The sequence below is a fragment of the Vipera ursinii genome (genome assembly GCF_947247035.1).
Source record: "Vipera ursinii genome assembly, chromosome: 4".
Classification (NCBI taxonomy): Eukaryota; Metazoa; Chordata; class Lepidosauria; order Squamata; family Viperidae; genus Vipera; species Vipera ursinii.
The window spans coordinates 56,517,195-56,543,418 of NC_139514.1; the positions used below are offsets into that span (position 1 = coordinate 56,517,195).

Sequence of the window (26,224 nt, forward strand, 5' to 3'; positions counted from 1 at the left end):
TTATTAGCTATTGCAATTCAGGGAAGAGATTAACTTTTATCAAGTTAAAGTAACTTGAACTTAGATTTCTGTGACTAATATAATAATTCAGTGGTTCTCAACCTTTTCTTCAGCAGAGACCCCCTTTAAATACCTTTTGTGGCTATGCACCATGGCCACGGGCCCACAAGACTTAACTCAAGATTTAAATCATAACATTTCTTCAAGACTTTACAGATCACCTCTGAATACATCACACACCGCCCCCCAAAGATCCGTGGACTACAGGTTGAGAACTACTGTAATAATTGGTTTTGTTGGGGGGAAAATGTTCCAAATTATAATTAGAAGAAAAAATAAAACAGTAAAATTGACATTCTTCACTTTTTAAAGTTTACATATTTCAGAAATGGAGAAAAATATTCTGATAGAAAAATGTAAAAAAAATTATATATAGAATGTTTTAAAATTATCCAAGATTAAATGTCCTAAAAAACATAGTAGCCTAAAAACTGACTGTTGACTAGCAACAATAAATAAATGTCTGACTTAGTATCTATGTTCCTGTGTACTGGTTGTCAGGGGAAAGCCCAGAACACAGTTCTTTTTTATGGTAGAAAGGTAACAGTATAACGATTATAGCAAAATAACAAATAGTATGTATTGCTGGTAAAAGTTCAGGAAGCAAAATAGTATTTGGATTGTGATAAATAGTTTATCTGGTTTATTGACATCTTCCCGCCCTTTCCCACCTCCCCCTTTGCTGTTAGGTAAGCATGGGCAGTTTGGACTACTAAGCTTTGAAGCATATGTTTGCTGGACACAAGATATTCCATATTCCTCTTTGGTTTTCAATACCAGTCACTGGAATATTAGAAAGCAGTGTGTAATAATCTATGCCATTTTGCAGTCTGAAGAAATATAAGAAACCAGTATGTTTTCTGCTGCAGACATAAACACGTCTGTCTACTATCTATAGAATAGTACAAGTAATCCTTGGTCAGTGAGTGCCATGTTTAGTGACAGTTTGCCCTTACAATGGTGATGAAAAAGTAACTCTTATGACCAATCTTCACGTTTACAACATTTGCAGGTCTGTAAAGCAAAGGAAAGCTGTACTGAGATTATAAGCACAGTTGTGATTTCACCTAGCAACAATTCACTTAACAACCAAGTTGCTGTCCCAATTGTGGTTCCTAAACATGAACATGTTGTGGTTCCTAAACATGTATTTGCATTTATATCTCTTGGAAGGTTATCTTTGGTTTCACTGAAAATGAGTTGTGTAAAACCCTGTTGTTGAGTTGTTAAAAGTGGCAAAGCGGTACTAAGACTGGACCACATGCTGAGAAGATCGCATTGCAGAGTCCTCTGAGAACTGTGTATGTGGGGTAGGGAACCTTGGCTCTTTTATGACTTGTGGACTTCAACTCCCAGAATTCCTGAGTCAGCATGACTGGTTCAGGAATTCTGGGTATTGAAGTCCACAAGTCATAAAAGAGCCAAGGTTCCCTACCCCTGAAACTATACAGTAAAATGTTGGTGAAGAGATGAGGTACTGGCTATCAGTTTGATTGGCTTAAAAAAAAGGGTTGGACCAATTCACGGAAGTCATGCAGATGGCTGGCTATTAACCTTGTTAGCAGTGTGACTGCCTTTGAAAGTATCTGCTGGGAGACTAGTGGGCTTCCTTGTGCAGTTGGTTCACCTCTGAGGGAACAGTCTGCTGGACTAGATGGGCCATTGGTCCAATTCATCAGGGTACTGCTTAAGTTCTTATGTTAAGATTATAGGTTAGGATACTACCTGTATCCTCCATGTTTAAATTCCCTTCTGTATTCAGGCTTTATATTGCAAAACTAGTCTGTTAAGACATGTTGGGACAAGGAGTTAACAATAACTCATAAACAAATAAAATGTCGCATTGCATTTTTTAGCATTTTGCATTGATCTACCGTTACACAGCATTATTGATATACTTGAGCAATTCTTCTAGAGAATAAATGTGAAAGGTTGTCATAATTTGTAAGGTCACTCAACGGGAGTGGGGAGCAGAATCCAGGAAAAAGAAACTCATATTCAGCTAACCATCACCTAGTTCAACAATAAACGTCCTGCCGATCATTTCCCAGTCCTAGCAGAACATTTCTGCAGTTGTAGCATTTAGTTGTGGAATTCTCTTCCCAGAGAGATCAGTCTGGTTCCTTTACTGAGTACTTTTCACTTAGTACTGAAAATTCCACACAGGCATCAGAATTTAAATTAATGCCATATTCTTTTGCTTGATTTTTATGGCTATGTTTTTGCTTTCACACACACCCTGTAATTTTTGTTACACTTAACATTTGAGAATTTTTCAACCAAAGCAGAATATGAAAATACTAAAAGATGTGGAGTTTATTCAACATATTTACAACTGAACTTTAGCAAGTAGAATGGATCCTTTCTAACAATGGATCATTTAAAGCAGCAGTTATGATATGCAAGGACAGACAAAATGAACATGGAAATATGTACCAGAAACTGCATTTTATAAAGCATAGCAGCTAAAATATCTTGAAAACTTCTCATAAATGTAATCAGATAGCACATTAGTTCTAAAATCTGGATGCAGTAACATTCCAGGTCCTCTTTTGAATCCAACCTGCCTAATCTATAAAGGCCAGACTAGCTCATACAGGAAGATACCTGTAAGATAACCTGTCCCAAGCGTAAAAGTTGACATTTGGTTATGGTACTTCTCCTCTTCAAGTAATTATAAAAAAATATCCCATTATATGGAATTTTATCTAATGATTTGAGAGATGTATTTACAAAAGGCTATTAGTAAGATAACTGTTTTTATATTCTTGGATTCTGTGATTTTGTTGGTATTCTGTGTGCCATCGTGATTCTCCATGAATTTTTAGTGTATGTGTAAAATATTGAAAAGACTTAGTATTTTGGATAGTTATTAAAAAATATTGACCACAATAATCAATATTCACCTAACACAGGGGTAGGCTCAGGAATTCTGGGAGTTGAAGTCCACGAGTCATAAAAGAGCCAAGGTTGCCTACCCCTGACCTAACACAACAAGATAGGTGAGACTTCAGCTTATCTTGGGGTAAGATATTAGCTAAATATTTCCCAGTGCAAACTGCACAAGAATTCTATTGGAACATTTTTCCCCCCTTTAATTTTCTAATTTTCCTCGTTTTGTAGCCAGTTCTGTGGTGCTTCACTTCAGTTAGTAGCATTTGGGGATGGGAGGGAGGAGGGTTTTCATTGCACAGTTGACACCTTTGTATGTGTGACATTGACACATGTACGAAGGTGTAAGCCTTTGATTGCACTGCCTGGTCAGCCACCTTGGTTTTTACATCCCCAATTCATGGACTACAAGAGAAACTATGAATGGAACCAAGGTAAAATAAGAGATTCTTGGATAATCTACAAAATTCCTCTATTTTTCATTGATCAAGTAAGGTGCAAGTAGATTTGGAGAAACTTTTCCTGCTACTGAATAGAAGCCACAGTAGTATGAATCTACTCCGGGAATATCTAATTTGGAGAAAGGAAAAGTATTTTTTTAAAAAAATGACCAGAAGGAAAATTATCATGCATTTTAAGTACTGGAGCAGACGTCAAAGTATGCCAGAATGTGCTCCCTTGCAGAGTAGAAGCTGTGAGGTTAATCTGTGCTCTGTAGTGGCAGCTGTTTCTGATGAGGGAGGTAAGTCGTGCATTTGAGCAATGAAACCTCTGTAAACTAAATTGCTCTGAATCACAACTGAAAAACGGCTCAGCATTCTGACTCATGCTGACGTTTTGCTCCTATTTATAGGAGAACATGAAAGCTGCTTTAAACATCCAAATTAACCACAATAAAGAAGATTTTTTAAAAGTAGTCAAAATGTCAGCTTTACAGCCAAGTGAATCAGAAGAACGAAAGTAAATTGATGTCTGTCAGTGACAAATCTATTAGATAGTTTAGAAATCAAAGCCCAGAGCGGTTGTCAGCCCAATGAACTTCCATCACCCAGGATTTGAGCAAGCTTGCTTGATTTCTTGCATTTTCCCTTAGCTTGAGTGGGACAGATTCCACTTATTATTTGGGGGATGGAAATATTTTATTAAACTGCTATCCTGCATTGTGTATTGCTTTCTGCTTTTCACTTGGCAGAAGGAAGCCACTGGTCAGAAAGCAAGATGAGAAAGTAAAGCTTACTCATTAGTTTCCCATTAAAAATCTGACCTTATAATTTCTGATTGCTATTAATCATTAAAAATCAATAGTTTTCCAGATGGATTAGGCATTATGGTTGTGCCATTTGTGAGACGATAGCCAGGTTAAACTGACACAGCAAAACCTATAAAACCTTGCCCTGTTAGTAACTGTAGCTGCTGCCCTCTTCTCAATGGCCAACTTAGGTGTTAGCTCAGCAATGGGTTCTTTTGGTGAGGGAGCAAGAGTCAGTGATGATGGTTGCTTCTCTGAGTTTGTACCACAGGCCTTTGCAACTGAATCATTTGGGGAATAAAACAAAAATAAAAATTTAGAAGAAACTTTTCAACTCAAAAATGCCTCCCTTCTTTAGAAAGGCTCTATTTAATTAAAGACAATTGTAATTGTAACCAATCCCTTTTATTATTCACAGACCTGAGTCAATGTCCAAGGCAAACAAACACAGTCCACAGAAACTCGATCCTCAACATAAATGGTTGCCTTTGGCAACCAGCACCTACCACACCTTCCCTTTTATAATTCAGCCAAGGCGTGGCTTCCTAATGCCTTCTCCTTTGCCTTTGGAGCCGCCCCATTGCATTCCTCTGCAGGATGCAACTAAATGCAACTAATTTAATCCAAATGATGACAATAGAGTATCTATACAGGAGAGAAAAGATTTTAAAAAATAGCTAAAATCTTAATTTGTTGCCTCAAGCTGACACTAAGAGCATACTTGATATAATACTGGCTTCCTATGTTTTAATGAAGAACTGCTTTTAAAAGGTATGCTTTTAATGCTTCCATTTTTTCACACTTTGAGAATTAAACAGTTGTTTAAAATATGAAATGGGCTATCTTGAGCATTTCTTGAAAGTGTTTCAGACTTAAATCACCTGGCCTCTGCTCAAAAGTAGTCTGTTTCAAAAGTGAGGTGTTTTATGACATTTTGAATCATAAACATGTTGCATGCTGCCAGTAAATATATAATCAATAGGATCTTTTTTGTTTTATCCCTACAGCAACAATCCTGGAAAACAGATTGGGCTGAGCCTGAGTGATTGATCTCAGATTTACCCACAATGCACATCAGTTTTTAAGTAGGTAAATGGCTCTTTCACTGAATGGCTCTGGACCTCTTTTGTAGGTGATGACAGGGCAGGTATAGTAAAAGACACAAACTGCAATGATAAAGCAAAAATAACTCCTGAGAGAAGCTTTGTAACCCTTCATATCATGGGCTGAGAAATGCTATTTTATACTACCATATATTTAATAAGAGCGAACAAGATATATCAGTTTATACCACCAGCCTTTGCTGGTCATTACATTCTGATTTTTAAAGGAATTATTTGGACATCTATGGAGATTCTCAGTCATCCAGGTCATTACATTCTGATTTTTAAAGGAATTATTTGGACATCTATGGAGAGTCTCAGTCATCCAGGTCATAGTTATCCCAAAGATGCTTTTTCATGAGGCAACTGGACTTTCTTGTTTTTCTTTGAAGACGTTTCTCTTCTCATCCAAGAAGTTTCTTCAGCTCTGACTGGATGGTGGGGAATGGAAAGATTTATACTCCTTGCAGATAGCTGGTCATTTGTATTCTTTTAGCAAGCTGTTAGTGCTACCTGGAGGCTTATCTGTGTCTTCAAGGTCACTTGAGTAGTGCTAATGTGTGTGGAATCTTCTTGGAAGTGTTGAAAGGACTGTGTTGTAGACTGGAGATAGATGATGTATCCCTCCCCCTCTGTTGATAGAGGGACGTTCAGTTTTGACATAGATGGCTTCTTTGACCCTTCTTTCAAACCAGCGGTCCTCTCTGTCCCAAATGTGGACGTTGCTGTCTTCGAAAGAGTGGCCTTTGTCTTTTAAATGCAGATGGACTGCTGAATCTTATCCTGATAGGTTTGCTCTCCTATGTTGTGCCATATGTTTATGACGTTTTTGTTTTGTTTCCCCAATGTACAGATCTGCACATGGCTGACTGCATTGTACTGCATATACCACGTTGCTCAGTTTGTGTCTGGGTGTTTTATCTTTGGGGACACAAAGTGAGCAACGTGGTATATGCCGTACAACAATTTATGGTTAATTCTGAGACTCCGATGCACAATTTATCTGTGGCCTTAGTTGCATGGATCCTGGAGTTTCTCTTATTTGTTAGAGGAACAAGGGGATGAAATGGCAGAAGAGACACGAAGAGCACTGCCACAACAATTGGTCTTCCCCCTCTTCAAGAAGGCCTCTTTGGATCCAGCGGTACTGGACAGTTTTCATCTTGTCTCCACATTTCCCTTTTTTGTGAAAGTTGTTGAGAAGATGTTCAGCTTCAGAAGCCCCTAGAGCGGAGATAGGCAACCTTGGCTTTTTTTATGACTCGTGGATTTCAACTCCTTGGAAGTAAGAAACCTAAGCCAGTTGCTGAGGTTGAGAAGCACCAGTTTATACTATATACAAGGTTGTGCTATCTGCTCTTTTTTTCACATTTTGTTCTGACTTATCTTTCCTTCTGGTTTAGAAAAATCAGTTCCTTTCCCAAGGGAAGAAAAAAATGACTAATAGGTATTTCTTGTGCTTTGTTTTTGTTCATCTGCTGTAAATGGAGCCAGTTGAAGGTTTAGTCTGAATTCTTCAGCTATCTTTATCTTGTTCTTCCCTTTGCTCCCATTTTCTGGTTAACTAGTAATAGCGGCATAAAAGGTAAAGGTAAAGGTTCCCCCACACATGCGTGCTAGTCGTTTCCAACTCTAGGGGCTGGTGCTCATCTCCATTTCGAAGCCGAAGAGCTAGCGCTTGTCCGAGGACGTCTCCGTGGTCATGTAGCCGGCATGACTAGATGCCAAAGGCGCACGGAGCGCTGTTACCTTCCCACCGTAGTGGTCCCTATTTTTCTACTTGCATTTTTTCGTGCTTTCGAACTACTAGGTTGGCAGAAGCTGGGACGAGTAACAGGCGCTCACTCTGTTACGCGGCACTCGGGATTCAACCCGCCAAACTGCCGACCTTCTGATCGACAAGCTCAGCGTCCTAACCCACTGAGCCACCGCATCCCTAATAGCGGCATAGCAGGGTTCAAAGGGAAAATGAAATAAAGATAATATAAATATTTGAATTCTCTGTTTATCATATATCAGTCTACCTTAACTGAATCTTACGGTGATCTAATTGGCTCAATGCCAAAACAAGATGACACCTGATTGGCTCTCTAAACACTCATGCTCATTGGCTACAATAAGATGAAGCAAAGCTACCTGATATCAACCTAAGTAAGTTGTGCTTCCTTTTTCTGGTTATTTGGCTATAACTTTTCTTAGAATACAGATAATTGAACACACTTTGTTGCATTACATTAAATTATCTTTCCATTGTTATATAATTTTTGGTACTACTCCAAAACAAAGTGGTGTTATTAGCCATCAAACCTCAAATGTACACTTTTCCCAAAAGATTTCCACAATTTTGGCCACTACTGTATAGTATACTATCTTTTGGGACACCCTGTATCCTCTCTGGGCTTCTCCAATACTTGTACCTGGTGACTGAAGAAATACAACTGGCACAAAATTAACACATTTACTTGAAAAAAGATGATCCTAGAAGGAGAATAGATTTAAAAAATGCATATATACATACCAAAAACAATCCCATTAAATGTTCAAATTCCCCTTCTTGTCAACCTAAACTATAAATTCCAGCAGAAACCAATCCTGGCGAGTTCTGTTTCCCTCCCTATAACTATGAATGTGACACCTGCCAGAAGCCATTTTATAGGACAAGGTCAGGACAGGGGGAAAAAGTGACATCCTGTAAGACAGTATTAAATGCCAATAAATCATTTTAAAAGCAAAAAAATTTAAAAAATCTTAAATTATATTCTAAGAGCCAAGAGAATATAGATTAATTTCAACTCCAAAGGCAGTATGTTCCACAATATAGTGAGAATGCCCATCCCTGCTGGACTGACAAGCAAATGTCAGCAAATGTCAATTAACTTCAAGAGGACCTTATGTAAAACGTAATAATTTGACAGGCTTGAAATGAAACTGGTTGTTTCTTCAGCTGTTTATAGAGTTTTAAACTTAAAGCTAGCCGTCTGAACTTGGAAAACAGCTACTAGCAGAATTCTTTCGTATAGGAGTAATAGTCACAGTATAGTAATAGCCACCATTATTGCTGGTTTTGAAGTTTTCATATGCTCTTTAGCAGCAGTTCTGTGTAGAATCTATAGATCAAACATAAATAGTGATAGCTGCCACATCAGTTAAAGTAGCACATTTTGCTTGCCATGTGAAAGTGTAGGGAGAACATAAGACTGGACATCACAAATTTGATGTTTTAGGAGAGCCTCTTTTTTCCAAGATTATATTGAATTTTAATCTTGACCCTGCTTTCCAGTGATCAACACTACTACCACCTTGCCAGGATTTAATAATCAGTGTGCTTGTCAAACCTAAGTGGTAAATTACTAAGTGATTTAGTTACCACTAAGTGGTAACTACTTCTTAGGTAATAAAGAGCAACAGGGCTAAGTATCAATATTAAGGAACAGGGTAGTAGTATCTCAAGATGGAAAAATACTATTACAGGTTTTGTAATCATAGATTCTGCATCTTGATGGAGCTAGTCAAATTCTCTTGGTTATTTTTGCTATCTTGTGAACCATATTCATATAGTTACATTGATGAGAGCTATTAGGAGCAGGGTATATGGTTGTGATACAGTTTACACCTAGCCCTGTCCTTAGTTTCAAACTGATCAGAATCCAGTAAAAGGTAAAACAAAGAATTCCATATTGATAACATTCAGAGAGGTGAATAGGATGGTGCTACCAAACTGAAATAATCATTTCAGGCTTAGAATCAAAATCCAAAGTCAGGTCATTATATATTGTAATAATATATAGTGACACTATATATAGGTCTGTTCTATAAAGATTGCCATGCTAAGCATGGCACTACTGTATCAGACTCTCCAAATCCTTTGGCCAGCTCTTGCTCTTCTTCCTACTCAGAGGAGGATTAGTTCAAAGAGGTTATTGCAAGATTTAAAGCTGCTAAAGATGTAGCTTTAAAACAAAAAATCCTCAGCCTCCCTAAGAGGCAGATGTTGTGTGGATTGGTTCACTGAACTGTGGATTTCCCCAAACAGTGAAGCAAATTTCAGAGTCTGCTGTGATTTTGCAAATGTGTGCAAAGGCTTCATTTTTGGCACAGTAGCAATCACTGACAAAATGGGGAAAGGGTTACCCTGGCTTGTCATTCTAAGGGGACAATAATGCCTCTGGAGCACAATGTGCCTAGCACAAGTGTCATTAATTTGCCAGCAAATTGCCTGAAAATAGATTATACACAGTTATTTCTGCATCATTACTGTGTATCCTTAAGATACATGAGGCTGTATATTGTACCTTTTTTTTCCTAAGTTTATTTTATTCCAGCCCACAAGAATTGGAGAGCAACTATATTAAATGTCAGATTTGTCTGTCGTTTTTCATTTCTCTAGCAGTGGATTTAAATGTTCCAAGTCTGAAACATCAAAATATATTTAACCAACATCTAAAGTACCGTTTATAAAGCAGAACTGATATTTACTAGGGCTCTGTAGAGATCAAGATTCAAAGAGCAAAATGGGAATTACAGTGCACAGAGGCTTATAGGTAGCATCAGAACAGTATAAATCAAACATGTCTTCTCCTGAGATCATGGATCAACTCTGGAGAACAGCCATAAAGTCTAGGAAAAGAAGCAGCTGGTTTAAAATCTTCCTGATAGGTTATCTTTGTGCACATATGTACTTTAACTGCTATGCACAACTAGATCTCTGTGCAGCCATAGTGTTTACTGCTTTCCTATGCACTTTGTAGGGACGCGGTGGCTCAGTGGGTTAGGACGCTGAGCTTGTCAATCAGATGGTCGGCACTTTGGCGGGTCAAATCCTGAGTGCCGCATAACAGAGTGAGCGCTTGTTACTCGTCCCAGCTTCTGCCAACCTAGCAGTTCAAAAGCACGTAAAAATGCAAGTAGAAAAATAGGGACCACTACAGTGGGAAGCTAACAGCGTTCCGTGCGCCTTTGGTGTCTAGTCATGCCGGCCACATGACCACGGAGACGTCCTCGGACAAGCGCTGGCTCTTCGGCTTTGAAACGGAGATGAGCACCGGCCCCTAGAGTTGGAAATGACTAGCACGCATGTGTGGGGGAACCTTTACCTTTATGCACTGTGTACATGAGCACACATGCATACACATTGCTGTTGTAATTCTGTGGAAGGTAGAATTCAAACTCTACAAAAGAATGCTATTTCTTTTGTAAAATTTTATGCTTTTGTATACTGATTGATTGTAAGCTGCCTTTGGAGAGATAGACGGCATATAAGTTTAATAAAGTTTAATAAATAAATTATATATTCCTTATCCTCTCCTCCAAATGTTTTTTTTTCAGCTGTCCAAATCCTGATTGTTGCATTTTCCATTCTTACGCTTGTTTTAGTTTCAGTGTTATTTGTTTTAGGGTTAAATGTATTTCTGCAAATATTTGTACTATTTTTGTCATATTGTAAAACCTGATGTCTTTTTTAAATTTATCTCTTGATGTGTTCCTGTACATTTTCTTTATTCAAAGCATTTTACTCTTTGATTTTGCTTATTTACATCTACTGTCAACTCATATTGAATACTAAATTATAACAATATCTTACTACCCTTGAAAAATGAAAAAACCCCTCCATAAACAGGTTTTTTTCTTTTATTATAGGTGTTGGGCTTTGAAATAGATACTGTGAACTCTGTCCAGTTTTCAAATCATACAGGTAAGTGTGTGTGTGTGTGCCTGGGCAATTTAGTCTGTCATAATTCAGAACAAATTTTGCCTGTAGAAATTCTCCTTAGTGTTGAAAGCTGCTATTGGCAGTATCCAATGAATGGTTGTAGACCTATATCTGTTATGTGTGTTGACATGGTATCCCTGACTAAGCACTCTTAAACCAATCATCTATACACTTGACAGTCTTTATTTCTCTGTCATCTATGTCACACTCAAAGAAGAGGGAAGAGGCAAAGGTTAGTTATTCTGAAGCAGAAATATATGTAACTCCCTGGGATTCAGTGACAGAGTCAGAATCAGAGCCTTTCTCCGCCCACCTCCATGGAGTCTGAAACAGAGCTGCAAGTCTTAGATCAGCGGTGCAAACCTATGGCACGCGTGCCAGAGGCGGCACTCAGAGCCCTCTCTGTGGGCACGCATGCCGTTGCCCCAGCAGATTTCACCAGAGTAGTGAGCACGTGGCGTTTGGAAGCGACAGGGCAGGAAGTGAGCGAGCAAGCAGCGTTGGCCCCCTGGGGATTCCACCACCCTGGCCCCGGCCACGCTCACCCAGTCTGCCATGACCACTGCAGCCATGCCCACCCAGTGGGCCACCCCAACCCCTGAGAGCACCACAATGCTGATGCAGCCTTGGCACTTTGCGATAAATAAGTGGGTTTGAGGTTGCAGTTTGGGCACTCGATCTCTAAAAGTTTTGCCATCACTGACTTAGATCCATGAGAATAAAAGTGCCACAGGACCCCCACTAGTTGAATATACCAGACTGTGATGCCATGTACCTCAAGGATAACCAGTGCTAGCTACATGTTAATCTCATGCCAGCTGTGCTTTTGGTGGAGAGTTGTCTTTGAAAACTGTTGGAGTCGACATATGCCCCTCCATCTTGTTGGTCCATGCTTGGAATACTAATGCAAACTATCTATTCTTTGATTCTTGTCTGGCTATATATTCTACCTGACTTCTGATTTGGTAAGATATAGTTACAACCTTTAGGATTAGTCTAGCTGTGCCCAGTTGATAATTATTGTGGTGAATTATTGTTGTGCTCCAAATTAGGACTGTCTGATTTATTTTAATATCCCTGGAACAGAACTATTTCATTCAGAAGCAATAGAAATGATAGCATAGGCTATTTTTGACAGTTGGCCAGCCCAACACCTAACTAGTATGTTATATCCTACAGAAAAATCCAGGTCAAAAGAGAATTAACTTTTTGCTAGGTAATAAGTTGTTACTTAGTTGCTAGGTAATACGGTATGTCTCCTGCATAGATGTTTGCGTCTGCTTTCTGAATGAGCCAGGTTGCTGCTCATTTATTTATTAAATTTATTTGCCACCCATCTTACCTCAGGCAACTCTGGGCAGCTTACAACATTAAAAGCAAACGTTTGAGCACTTAAAGCAACCTTCCCCGTTTTTATGTCATCTTAGAAATGTGCAGATTATAGTTCTCAGATGCTCTCCTTCAGTATAATTCTTTGTCTCCTCTCGTCTTGGATAATTGTTTAGATAGTTCAATGTTTTCATCCATTTGCCAGGTTAAATAGTCATAGCTCTACCAACCGATTCTCCTAAGAGTTGGCTTCTAGACCTTCCTTTGAGTCTAGTTAGTGTGTGACAATAATGGATCTCCTGTTGTTTTTCTCTGAAATTTGATATTTAGTGTTCAGAAGAGTACACTGGAAAAAAATTCATTTAGGAGTATTTCCTAAAGAAATAACTTTTTTTGCCAAGTATTCTCATTATAAAATAAAAACTTTTTTCAATGTCTCCTTTGAATGTTTCTTTGCTATCCTAATGATCTCAGGATTTCTGAATTTACATATAATTACTTCTCTTCACACATTCACTTAAACATATCAATAATATGTGGATTAATATCTTCCTTTGTTATTTTCCTTAGTGTAGCTCTTCACACAATCCAGGACTTTCCAAATCTTGTGGATATTTGTACTTCGTTTACCTTAATGCAGACATTTTCACCTTCAGATCGTTAGTGGAAAATGCCATGAACAGGGAAAGAAAGTGGCAAAGACAGTGCTTTTGCCCTATTTTCTACCCAGTTTGAAGCTGTCATATGTGAAGCCAGGGGTGTCAAACTGCCAGCCCGTGGGCCAGTTTCATCATACCGAAGCCGCGGCCACCCCATCGCCGGCAATGCAAAAAGAGTCACGACACATCAAGTGACGTGGTGAATTTGACATCTCTGTGTTAATCTAAGGACCATCATGCATATTTCACCCAATGTCCATGAGAAAACATCTAATTATTTAAAAAGACATGCATTATGACTAAAATCATAGGCAAAATAATAGTTAAGAAGAAATAACAATTATAACCCCTGTTTGCTGTTGTGAACACTAGTGTGCTTGCCAGCCTTTTGCAAGTCTTCAAATCTACATGTTATCAGAGAGATGTGCTCTTTCTAGGCTGTATGCTGAAGAAGAGGTTATTCAATCTCCTAAAATAAAAGGTTTCATCTTTTAAAGCAGGGGTGTCAAACTCAATTTCATTGAGGGCCGCATCAGCATTGCGGCTGCCCTCAGGGGGCCAGGTGGGTGTGGCCTACTGGGTGGGCATGGCCTACTGGGTGGGCATGGCTGGAGTGCATATGGCCTACTGGGTGGGCGTGGCCAACTCTACATCGTTTGCATCAAGGGTGCCTATGGGGGCCTGGGCAGGAGTGGGACAGATCTGAGGGTCTCTGGCAGAAGGAGGGTCTCTGGGCCAGGGCCAAGGCAGTGGGGGCCATTCCCTCACTGTTTCCAGGATGGCTTCGCGGGCCGCATGCAACCACTTTGCGGGCTGGATCTGGCCCCCGGGCCTTGTGTTTGACATGTCTGTTTTAAAGGAAAACAAGACTAAGTAGAGAAATTGGGCATATAGCCTCCCAGCTCCTCTGCATCCCTCACAATTGATTGAAATCCCTGAAGATCTGGAGGGAAATCAGGGTTAGCTAAAACAGAAATCTGGCTTAAGACAATGACTCTTTTGGCGATAGGTATAAAAACAACTAGAAATATGACATAAAAGGAATAAGTGAGTTACGATTTAGAAGGTAGGCCGGCTTCTGGTTAGAAATTCACTAAAACATACCATTTGCCCAGTCACTTGTAAACTTTTGTCTGCAACTGTAGATTGGGTACAAGTGAAAAATGTGCATCTTAGTAAGGCAATTTTACTAATATCCCTTATGTATTGTATCATGATATTTTCTTTCACTGTCCCTTTTTCATTGGTTGGACCAGAGAGTTTTGCTCTCCTTTGCATAAGCTGCAAAAGCTCTTAAAAGGGAGACTGTCTTGCAGGCGTTGAAAGCTTTAGAAAAAACAGTTCCTCCATGTTGCGGATAGAGATAATCTGCTAAGCTCTAGTCATGTGGAATTAGCTACTTTAAAGAGATGACTCTTTAAAGACTGTTCTTCTTTAAGGATTCGTTCAAAGGGAAGTGGGGGGAAAGCTTCATTTTAGGGTTTTTTTGGACAGCTGTGAAAACATTTTTATTCAGACTTTTTTATTTTAATTTGGTCTAAATAAAATTTAACCTTGTGAATTTCCCTTTTTAAAACATTTGAAGTGTTATTTATTGTTACCATCAGTGCTTTTTTTGTAAAAGAAAAAGGTGCCGGAACTCACACATGTCATACAACCCGCCTTGCCTACCCTACAAGGTTCCATCCAAAAAAGGTGCCGGAACTCCGTTCTGAGCGTTCTATGACAAAAAATGCCCTGGTTACCATACTATCTATTTTCTCTATCTGCCACTCTGTGCATATATTACAAAGCATGGAGAAAGACATTGGTCCATTCAGACTTTGTACTTTTCAGCACCACCTGATTAGCACCGATTTTTTTGAATCACTGTGTTATAAATTAATAAAAAATGTTAGTGTGTTGTTTTGATATCCAAAACACAGGCAGCTTTCACTTCGAAGAGGTCCATTGGCTCTTGCCTGCTAAAGAGTATTTCTTGTGTGACTACAGTGAGTCACCTTCAAAGGACATTGTGATACAAAAGAGACCTGTCAATAGCCTCTCACCGGCTGCTTTTTTTAAAAAAAAGAAAAGAAAAGAGAAGCAGTTTTAAATTTGTCACACTCTCTAATACTTAAGAATATAAAGGTTGTTGGAGAAAAAGGACTTGATTTCAGCAGAGTCGGATGAGAATTTTAAAGGCCATTCTGAAGTGATTTGGCAGATTTGTTACTGATGTATGTGTAGGAAGAGAATACATACATACACACATTCATGCATATCTCCATTCAACTTCCTACAATTGAACTGTGCTTCACCGCAAAATTGTTGAGAGCTATAAACAATAGAATCTCAACGGCTGGTTCAGAATACAGCGGCACAAGCAGTATTCTCAGCAGTGGTTATCAATTGGCTTCTAGGTGCCATTCAAGGTGCTGCTTGTTAACCTATAAACCCTTTCAGAGTAGGTCTTGGCTATTTGAAAGACCTTTTTTTATTTTGCCCATCAAGTGGTAATCATGCAGAGTGGGTACATGTCAGGTCTCGCCCATTAAATGTTGTCATCTTATGGGAGCCAGAAGCAGTCCCTTTACTTTGGAGCAGCGCCCCTCCAGAGACAGGCACAGCTCCCACTCTACTTGGTTTCTGGAAGTCTCAAAAAACCTGTTGAGGGTTTTTTGTGTTTTTGTTTTTTGCTTTTTGGGAATTGTTTCAGTCCAAGCAATCATATGGTTTTTAAATTCCTTTTTAACCCTGGTGTTAGAATCAGAATAGAGCTGGAAGGGACGTTGGAGGTCTTCTAGTCCAATCCCCCCGCTCAAGCAGCAGACCCTATTTCAGACAAGTGACTGTCCAGTCTCTTCTTAAAAATCTCCAGTGATGAAGCACCTACAACTTCTTCTTCTTTTATTTAAAAGTTTTACAGTACATTTTAGTACACTCCATCCCTCCCCCTTCCCCCCCACATCCCCCCTCCCCCTCCCCCCCCCGTCTTCCCAGAGCTGAAAGCAGGGTATTGCCTCCAACAAGCTTAAACTAAAATATGCTAACCAACTGTGAATACACTTCAAACCTATCGCACTTTAACTCCCCTTATACATAGATAAATAATAGTACATCTTATAATTCTAATATTCATTCATATGCTAAATGAAATTTTTCAGTCCCATATTTATTCTGAATATATTCAATCCATCTTCTCCATTCCAAACTATATCTCTGTTGCGATTGTTCTTTCAGGTATGCTGAAATTTTTTGCCATTTCTGCCAAGTTTGAAACCTTTAAAGTCCACTCTTCTATAGTAGGCAGTTCCTCCTTCTTCCAATATTGCGAAACCAAAAGTCTTGCTGCCGTTATTAAATTCAACATCAACTTAGTTTCTATAGCAGTACAATCAGTAATGATACCCAATAAGAATAACTGTGGGGTAAACCTTATCTTTTTCTTAAATATCTTCTGCATATTCCACCAAATTTTAATCCAAAAAACTTTAACTTTTTTATAAGTCCACCACATGTGATAATCGGTTGCATCCTCACAACCACACCTCCAACATTTGGGCTGATAATTTGGATACATACATGTTAATTTTGTAGGATCTAAGTGCCACCTATAAAACATTTTATAAAAATTCTCTCTTAAATTTTGAGCTTGCGTAAATTTTACGTTTCTCACCCAAATTTTTGCGCAAACATCCATCGTTATTGGCTCTTGAATATTCTGGGCCCATTTTATCATACAATCTTTGACAAGTTCCATTTCTGAATCTATTTCTATCAATACATTATATATCCTTCTTATATGTGCTTGACTTTGATCTCTAATTTGTTTTACCAAATTTTCATCTGTTGTTGTAATACCAATTTTCTGATCTTCTTTCCATCTAGCTTGTATCTGACCATACTGAAACCAAGTTTGTACTATTCTCCCTTCTTTTAAGATATTAAATGGCTTTAATTGCCATACATTCCTCTCCAATCTAAGAATATCTTTATACGTAGTCACATCATCTTTAAATCCCAAACTTATATTTTCTATTGCATGCTTAGGTATTGCCCAAATTGGTATTTTATAATTTAACTTGTATCGATATTTTTTCCAAACTCGCAACAGGGCATACCTTAATATATGTGTCTTAAAGATATTACCCACCTTTTTATCATACAATAAATATGCATGCCAACCATATAATAAATCATGTCCCTCAATATTCAATAATCTTCCTTCTGTTAAATTAAACCAATTACTAATTGATGATAAAGCTGCAGCTTCATAATATAATTTAAAATTGGGCAGTTTAAGACCACCTCTCTCACGTATATCTTGCATAATCTTGAGTTTTACTCTCGGTCTTTTCCCTGCCCAAATAAATTTATTAATACCTTTCTGCCATTCTTCCAAATTTGAATCTTTTTTAAGTATAGGTATCATTTGAAACAAAAATAAAATTTTTGGTAAAACATTCATTTTAACTGCTGCAATTCTTCCCAATAAAGACAATTGTAATTTCCTCCAACTATTCTTTTTGTATTTTTAACCATAACAATTCATAATTATTTTTATATAATTTCACATTTGAGTCTGAAAGATATACCCCAAAATATTTAATCTTTTTAGCTATTTCAAATCCTGTTAATTTTTCTAAGAATACCTTTTGTTCCATAGTCATATTTTTAGACAAAATTTTAGTTTTTTGTCCATTAACCTTAAATCCAGAAACTTGCCCATATTGCAAAATTATTTCCATTAAATCTATAACCAAGCACCTACAACTTCTGATAACAAGCTGTTACACTGGTTAATTGTCCTCACTGTTAGGAAATCACCTAGGATTTCCCTTTGGGACATCTTCTCTGTTCCTATGTTTTTGTTTTTGTATATCTAAACTCACATTTTCCCAGTGCTGAAAATTCATGGATTGGGAATGAAAATTTTTAAAAATAATGTTAAATGTCATCTAATTAACATAGTCACAGAACTAAATGAAATCTCCTATTGGAATTATTTTCATGAAAGCATATGCATGCCGATATACTATGTTTTGTATTTGTGTTAACAAAATAAGCACAACTTTTTTTACATCTTTATTTCTATTGTGATTTACCTTTTTAAGCCACAATCATCTTCTTTCTGTGGTATGGCTTCTTTCTGCTCATTAGACTCTATATTTTTCACTTTCAGTTGTATCCTGAATCATTCCTCCAATGACTTATTTGCCCCACTACTTCTAAATGTTGGGACACTACTTCCATTCACGTTCCCTCTTTCCAATCCAATTAATTATTTCTGGAGGATGTTCAGAAACTAATTGAACAAACATGTGGATGGAATCAGATTTTAACTGGGACAAAAGCATGGTTCTCATCTCTGGGTCCTGGGCCATTGAAGAAGGCATTGTTTTGATATGTCCATTGAAATTCCCCAAGTCTAACAGCTGGAGGAATGTCATTGCATAGTTGCAAGTCAAGGACTGCCTATATGTTGTTGTTTTTTCTAAATTGCTAGATAAGAGCACAATAAAGTAATTTTTGTGACCTTGATCAGGCTTATTCAACTATAGTATAGAATAGAAACTTTCTCAACTGAGGGAACACCTTCGTCCAGTGCGCTCCCACAGGGAGGGTCTTCTCAGGGTGCCGGCGGTAAGAGATTGCCGGCGGACGACACCCAGGGATAGGGCCTTCTCAGTGGGTGCGCCTGCCCTTTAGAACCAGCTGCCAGTGGAGCTGAGGACTGCCCCCGACCTCCGTTCATTCCGACGGGACCTGAAGACCTGGCTCTTCGAGCTCTCTGGCCCAGGCTGAGGATTCTAATTTTAGCTTCAATCTTAATTTTAACTGGGGTTTTACTTATGCAGGGACGAATATAATTTTTCTTTTTTAATTTGTTCTTAACTTTTGTATCTTTGTTTTTTAATCACCCTGTAAACCGCCCTGAGTCCTTCGGGAAAGGGCGGTATATAAATGTAATAAAATAAAATAAATAAAATAAATATTTCTCTGACTTTACTTTTTAGAGTAGTTTAGCCAAAGCATTTTCTGGACTCCAGAGTCCTGTCTGCTTGAATTGAAAACGTAAAAGTAAATGCAAGCTACTTCCGTTGTTAACTAAGCAAAACTGTCCACACTAAATTAAGGAAAATGTAAGTAAAATGCAAAGCATACATTTCTCTTTTCTGAGGGGTAAGAGCTGAATTTTGAATGTTTCCAAAGATAAAAGATTAGTGTGCTGATCCACTTCTTGCTTACCCAATGCTTTCTGTTGTTCGCAGTGTGATACTGTACTGTGTCCTTAAATGCCTTGGAGCTTTCCCTCTCTCCCTCCCAATGTTTAGTCATAAGTATTCTTGGCACAACTGATGTGTGCATCTTTGAACTTTTGTACCGTTCAGACCCAAAATGCTTTAATGAGAAGAGGTCAGAGAAATCTGGTGATTGAATTTGATCCAAAAGCTATGGCAATTATCATTACAAGTTGATGGATTTCATGCCTCATAAAACCTGAAGTTAAACTGTTCCATATGCCTTCAGTTTTGGAATATGGCAGATTTTCCAAATCCATTTTTTAAAAACTCCAAAGTATAACAGTGTTAAGGTAAAGGTAAAGGTTCCCCCGCACATGCATGCTAGTCGTTTCCGACTCTAGGGGCCGGTGCTCATCTCCATTTCAAAGCCAAAGAGCCAGCGCTCGTCCGAGGACGTCTCCGTGGTCATGTGGCCGGCATGACTAGACACCAAAGGCACACGGAACGCTGTTACCTTCCCACCGTAGTGGTCCCTATTTTTCTACTTGCATTTTTACGTGCTTTCGAACTGCTAGGTTGGCAGAAGCTGGGACCAGTAACAGGCGCTCACTCTGTTACGCAGAACTCGGGATTCGACCCGCCAAACTGCCAACCTTCTGATTGACAAGCTCAGCGTCCTAACCCACTGAGCCACCGCGTCCCTTATAACAGTGTTAACAGAATGTCAATGTTGATTTATTTTCAACTCAAAAATAAATACATTGGGGGAGAAAGTAATGAATCATCACCTACAAACCTATCCATTTCCAGCCATTATTATTCAACAATATTAGCAGTGGTACTGGGTTGAAATGTATGAAACTATTTCAGAGGCTACAACATCAAATAAAGATTTACTGAACTCATCTGTTCTATCTGCACTCATCATAAAAGCAGGGATTGCCTATGGAGTTAGCATATCAGTAGTGGTGAAAGCTATTGACTTCCATCCAGCAACACTCCAAAATACAGGCAGGGCTCCTTCACCACAAAAATGGGCTTTCCTTCCTTACGTTTTTTTAATCAATACACTAATAAAAAACATCATGTCTGTCTGCGTGAAACTGGTGAAACAGTGCATCACAGAGCAACAATTTTTGAGTCCAGGTACCTGAAAAGTAGAGTCGGAAACGACTAGCACGCATGTGCGGGGGAACCTTTACCTTTACCTGAAAAGTACAGGGTACAGATACATCCTGTACCTCAAACCAAAAAAATGATACCCATTATCCAAGAAGGAACATTTATGGTCCCTTTGTTAATGTTAATTTTACATTACTTAAAACTGTTGTGTCTATAACCTTATCTGGGCAAAATGCTGCATTGTAGGGCAAAATCCTTTGAACCAGGATACCTCAAATGGGCTAATGTACACAATGTGTCTGAAATACAGGACCCATGACTCCCATGGAATTGAAATTTGGCAAATTTTATAAAGCATTTTATAACATAAAACATTTTATAAGGTTATAAAATGATATAAAATGGTACCATGCTGTACAATTCAATATGGGCTACTTTCAGAGCAGATACACCTCTATATATCTCCCTGAATTTTTAAGAACTTTTCAAGTACACTAGAAGCTCTGCCACTGCTACTCCATTGAAGAACGTGGTAAGGAAAAGTCCTTGAAATAATGACTCAATCAGCCATGGGTAGTCTGGTGTTTGTTAAAGTTAACATCTAAAGGTTGATTTTTGTCTCATGTTGTAAAACTGGGCGAGATAATTCATGGCTTCTATAATGTCCCTGTATGGCCTCTAGAGCCTCCTCTTAATTGAGTGGCCCAAATGCAGTGATCAGCATTAAGTAACATTTTCTTCAGGATTAAAAGCTTTCCCCCACAGTTTTTCTCTCCCAACCCCTATTGTTAAAACAAATAACTTATTTTCCCCCAGGCATCAATGTTATGTTTAGGATAACTGTACTAGTGCAATAGCTTTACTTGAAGTGTTTATACATATTATTGAGTAGCCATTGTTACTTTCATTTACACTTTGTTATCTTTAAATGAGATCACAATTGCTAGCACTAAGTCTCTGTTTTCTTTGTTTATTCAGGTTATGATCATTGGAAGGGACAGGTATTAAATTCAGATGAACTTCATGAACTATATGAAGGACTGAAACTGAACAATGTCAATCATTACGACTATGTACTTACTGGTAAAGTATCTACTGCTTTGTTTTTTGTAACAGTTTAGCTGCAATAATAAAACAATCCTAGAAACTGGAATAAAATTGATCTTCTTTTACATTAACATTTAACTGGGATAAAGGCAAAAGGGGTCCCTTATCTGGGCAGGGAGTGCATGATCAACACCAGCTGCCTGCAATTAGTGCAGGTTCGCATCCCACCAGGCTCAAGGTTGACTCAGCCTTCCATCCTTCCGAGGTAGGTAAAATGAGGACCCAGATTGTTGGGGGCAATTAAGCTGACTTTGTAATAATGCCGCTTGGGGGGGGGAAAGCCCTAATAAGCAGGCATATACATAGAATGAAGGCTACTGCTAAGCTTGTAAGCCGCCCTGAGTCTTCGGAGAAGGGCGGGATATAAATGGAATTAAAATAAAAAAAAAAACATAAATAGCTTTAACTATGGCTAAGTAATGAGCATATTTACTAGTACCAGGAAAAATATTTCAAAAGGAAAATACAGTAGAAAGTTTGCACAGTACTACAAACCTTTGCCTACAATCATCTCACTTTTTTCACTCTCTCTCTCTGTATGGATCAGGGGTGTCAAACTCAATTTCATTGAGGGCCGCATCAGCAGTGCGGTTGCCCTCAAGGGGCCGGGTGGGTATGGCCAGGGTGGGCGTGGCCTACTGGGTGGGCGTGGCTAGAGTGCGTATGGCCTACTGGGTGGGCATGGCCAGCTCTACATCGTTTGCATCAAGGGTGCCTATGGGGGCCCAGGCAGGAGTGGGACAGATCTGAGGGTCTCTGGCAGAAGGAGGGTCTCTGGGCCAGGGCCAAGGTAGTGGGGGCCATTCCCTCACTGTTTCCAGGATGGCTTCACGGGCCACATGAAACCACTTCGCGGGCCGGATCTGGCCCCCAGGCCTTGTGTTTGACATGTCTGGTATGGATCATTAACCTGATTTCACCTCCCTGCATAAAATGCAAAACAGCCTTTTATTTCCTTTTTATTCACGTCCCTTTCTGTAGTGACTAAGTCCTGTTTTAAAACTTGCAAGATGAAATTGATTTTTGTATTGATTTATGTAACTTCTACAAGAAAAGAGGTGTTTTTAATCCTATAGATAACAGGAAAATGTAAATTATGTGAGTCTGGAATCATAACTCTTAAAGGTTACTTTGCCACGAAGGGCATTGCGTAATTTTTTCCCCTTATTTGGTTTCCATGAAACTCTTGGATACAAATGAATGAGTCTGCCCTGCAGTAGAAATGGATTTTCAGCATAAACAGATCCATTTGCTTGGGAAATGTTTCTGTTATTTTCTTTGAGGAAAATGTTAGTGAGCAAAAGATAAGAATAAGTTCACAGGAATTTTGCAAGGTGACTTTTTTTGTTTTCCTGTCACTAGCCAGCTAAAGAATTTCTTAAGCTTTCCAGATACTACAGTTCTCTAGCTGGGACTGATGAGCATTTGAGTCCCACAATGTAATATCTGAAGAGCCATAGAAGGTTCTTTAGCATTTAAGGATTTCCCTACCTTAATAAAATTTAAAGAATAACCTGTATTACAAAGTTACATGTATCAAGGTTTTTTACCTCCAATTTTTGACTTGTCTTTCTTGAAAGTGTGTATCATTTCAGGCTGATTTGAAAATATTATGCAACTGGATTTTGGTAGCTGATCTTAATGAAGCAAAAAGTCCAAAAAATAATATTTTGCTCAGTTAATATATATGCTCAATGTATATTCAATACCTATATTGAGTTCTTAAGTGTGGCAGAATAGGTAGCCAATTGCATCCATAGGAACTGAGACAGTATTGATTGCACTTTTAGATTACTTCTGGTGGGACCGGGATAGAAATAGTGCATCCATCATAGATCTTTTTGATCTCTTGGTGAACATTCATTACCATCAATCATAATATATTTCTAGACTGACTTCAAAACTTAAAAATGGAAGGTACAATGTTACATTGTTTCCTGTCCTTCCTTCATGCCTGTATCTACTCTATATGGGGGGGGGAAGGTGATCCAGCCCGAGGTTCTTCCATTATGGGGTGCCCCAGGTTCTAGTATCTCTACTCTTATGTAACATCTATATGAAATCACACAGTGAGATCATCAGTCAGCGTGAGGTCAGATATCATCAATATGCTAATGATACTTAGTTTTGGATATGAGTTATGGATCTGTATCCTTAGTTGATCAAATGATGCTGTCTAGGTTCTTTCAATATGTGGGAGTCTGAATGGGAAATAATAGTTTTCAGCTCAGACCTAGCAAGGATCAGTGGCTGTAGGTTTTGGGATTTAGAAACTCTTCACCTTTGGTTCTAGATGAAGTTACACACCCCAAAACAGAAGTAGTTCAGGAATCCTAGAAACTGGACTTCAGGCTAGAAACTGGACTTCAAACAAACATCTAGCAAGGACTTGCATTGTTCACTTCAACCAGGTTGTTCCTCTACCATCTTACCTCTAATGTTGCCCTTCTGTAGATCAATGGTCTTCTGCTCAGAATCACAACAACACTGACATAGCAAAAAGCCAAAGCTATAGAATATTTGCATATTTATTCATGTACAATAGTAAAAAGATATTAGAATCATGGAATGCTACTGGCGTACAACTTTTTGTTCTTTTTTCCTTGTTTATGTTACATACTAAAACAGCTACCATTCATTATGATTGTGCAGGTTTTACCTCACATTATCAGCTCATAGGCTGGTAAATTGAAAATGAAGGTTGCACAATGCACAATATCGTAAACGTTTTCCTTGCAGCATCTAATATAATAATATTCAAAATAGAATAAAAATTAAATCTTTTTACAAAAATAAAGATCAGCTACTTTTCCCTATTTCTTATATTAAAGTTTGTTGTAGTTCTCACCAGTCTTTCTTACAATACATATATTGTAGATGCATATTTAGTTTGAATTAAAGAGGAATCAATTTTAATATCTTTTTCCAATATAGCCATGGATGGTTTGTCTTGTGTTTTTGTATTGGTTCATTGTAATATGCAAGTATCATGGAGTTTAGCTGAAAAAAATAAAACATGTTAGTTGGTAGTTTGGGAAGAATTGTGGGTAAATAATTAGCCACAATCTTAAACTCTCACTAGCCATGTTAACTAATCTCAAAGCAATAGTTAACTACAAATAAAAGGTATAAAAGGCATCCTGGTATACATGCTTTGGTTTAATGTAACATTTGTATTTAATTTTTCCAAGGCAGAAACGCTGGTCACATCCACTTTATTCAGAACAGGGGTAGAGCAATCTTAACCAGTAAAAGGATAGGAGAAGAATCCAAAAGAAGAATCCCATGCCCAAATCTCTGGGAGAGTAATAAAAGAAGGGTCATCTTTTTTCTTAAGTACTTCCATTTGAAAGATTGCCGTTTGGAAGGAAACACCCTGTACAATACAAATTTCATGCATTGTCCCTCCTTTCCAGGACACAGGAGGACTTTCAATCCTATTAATTTACAGCTTTTCTAAGCATATCCCTGGTGTTCTTATTTTGGCTGTCTCTTATCTTGGAAAAGCAACCATTGTGCACAGAGGGTGCTTGAAAAGCTGGATCTCATTCAAAAAAGGCAAACTTGTTTTTCCATCCCTTGCTTGATTTTGCAGCTCCACTCTTTACCTTGCAGTATGTCTCGTTGTGGTTAGCAGAATTTAACTCTAGGTAGGTCATTATCTAAAAGGGACGTGGTGGCTCAGTGGGTTAGGACGCTGAGCTTGTCGATCAGAAGGTCGGCAGTTTGGCGGGTCGAATCCCGAGTGCCGCGTAACAGAGTGAGCACCTGTGACTCGTCCCAGCTTCTACCAACCTAGCAGTTCGAAAGCACGTAAAAATGCAAGTAGAAAAATAGGGACCACTACGGTGGGAAGGTAACAGCGTTCTGTGTACCTTTGGCGTCTAGTCATGCCGACCACATGACCATGGAGACGTCCTCGGACAAGCACTGGCTCTTCGGCTTTGAAACGGAGATGAGCACCGGCCCCTAGAGTTGGAAATGACTAGCATGCATGTGCAGGGGAACCTTAACCTTTACCTTTTAGGTCATTATCAGTATATTTAATTGGGCTTTTAGAGCTCCTGTTGAGTATGCCATAGGTGATTGCATACATCACTGGCTGTCTAATTCTATTCTGGTATAGTTTAGGTGGTGAATAAGATTGAAAAGATTCAGATTCTATGCAGTATTAGGTTAGTATACTATTTTGCATGACCTAGTAAATCATAAACCATGATTTACAAACTATAATGGCTAAATCACATTGCACTGTCAAAATCTAAAAGCTGGGTTCATATATAAATATTAGTCCCTAATTTAAATGTCTTATCTTTATCATTTGTTTACAGTTGTCTATTTTTGTAAAAAAAAGAGTTAACTGTCTGAATTGTTCAGCAGTGGAAAGGAAACAGATACAAAAATCACACATAAATAATTAAAGAGCACCTTAGTTTCTGAACTGAGAAAAATGCCGTGGTTTTTTTTTGTGTGAAAGCCAAACATCTTTGCTATTGGTAAATTTTCTATCTTCCACACCTGGACTAACTGAGTGAATCAAGAATATTATCACTAGCACTATGTTATTCACACAGACAAAGAAATCAACATGATTCAGCTCAGAGGTCTTCAAACTCGGCCCTTTTATGACTCATGGACTTCAACTCCCAGAATTCCTCAGCCAGTGTGCCTGGCTGAGGAATTCTGGGAGTTGAAGTCCATGAGTCATAAAAGGGCCGAGTTCAGCTAATCCACACATGAGCTGGCCCAAAGCCTCTTTTGCTGCT

At 38.5% G+C, this 26,224-nt stretch overlaps 1 protein-coding gene and 1 long non-coding RNA gene across 3 annotated transcripts in view; both read left to right on the forward strand.

Annotated features, from left to right (window-relative positions):
• LOC310640274 overlaps positions 1-26,224 on the forward strand; it is a 367,510-nt gene that overhangs the window by 322,274 nt on the left and 19,012 nt on the right. The window lies entirely within an intron of this gene.
• PDXK (pyridoxal kinase) overlaps positions 1-26,224 on the forward strand; it is a 49,308-nt gene that overhangs the window by 4,072 nt on the left and 19,012 nt on the right. For both annotated transcript variants that reach the window (XM_083362465.1, XM_083362466.1), the window contains exons 2-3: positions 10,942-10,996; positions 21,330-21,434. In XM_083362465.1, coding sequence (XP_083218591.1) covers positions 10,942-10,996; positions 21,330-21,434 — 160 coding nt within the window. The remainder of the gene's footprint in view (positions 1-10,941; positions 10,997-21,329; positions 21,435-26,224) is intronic.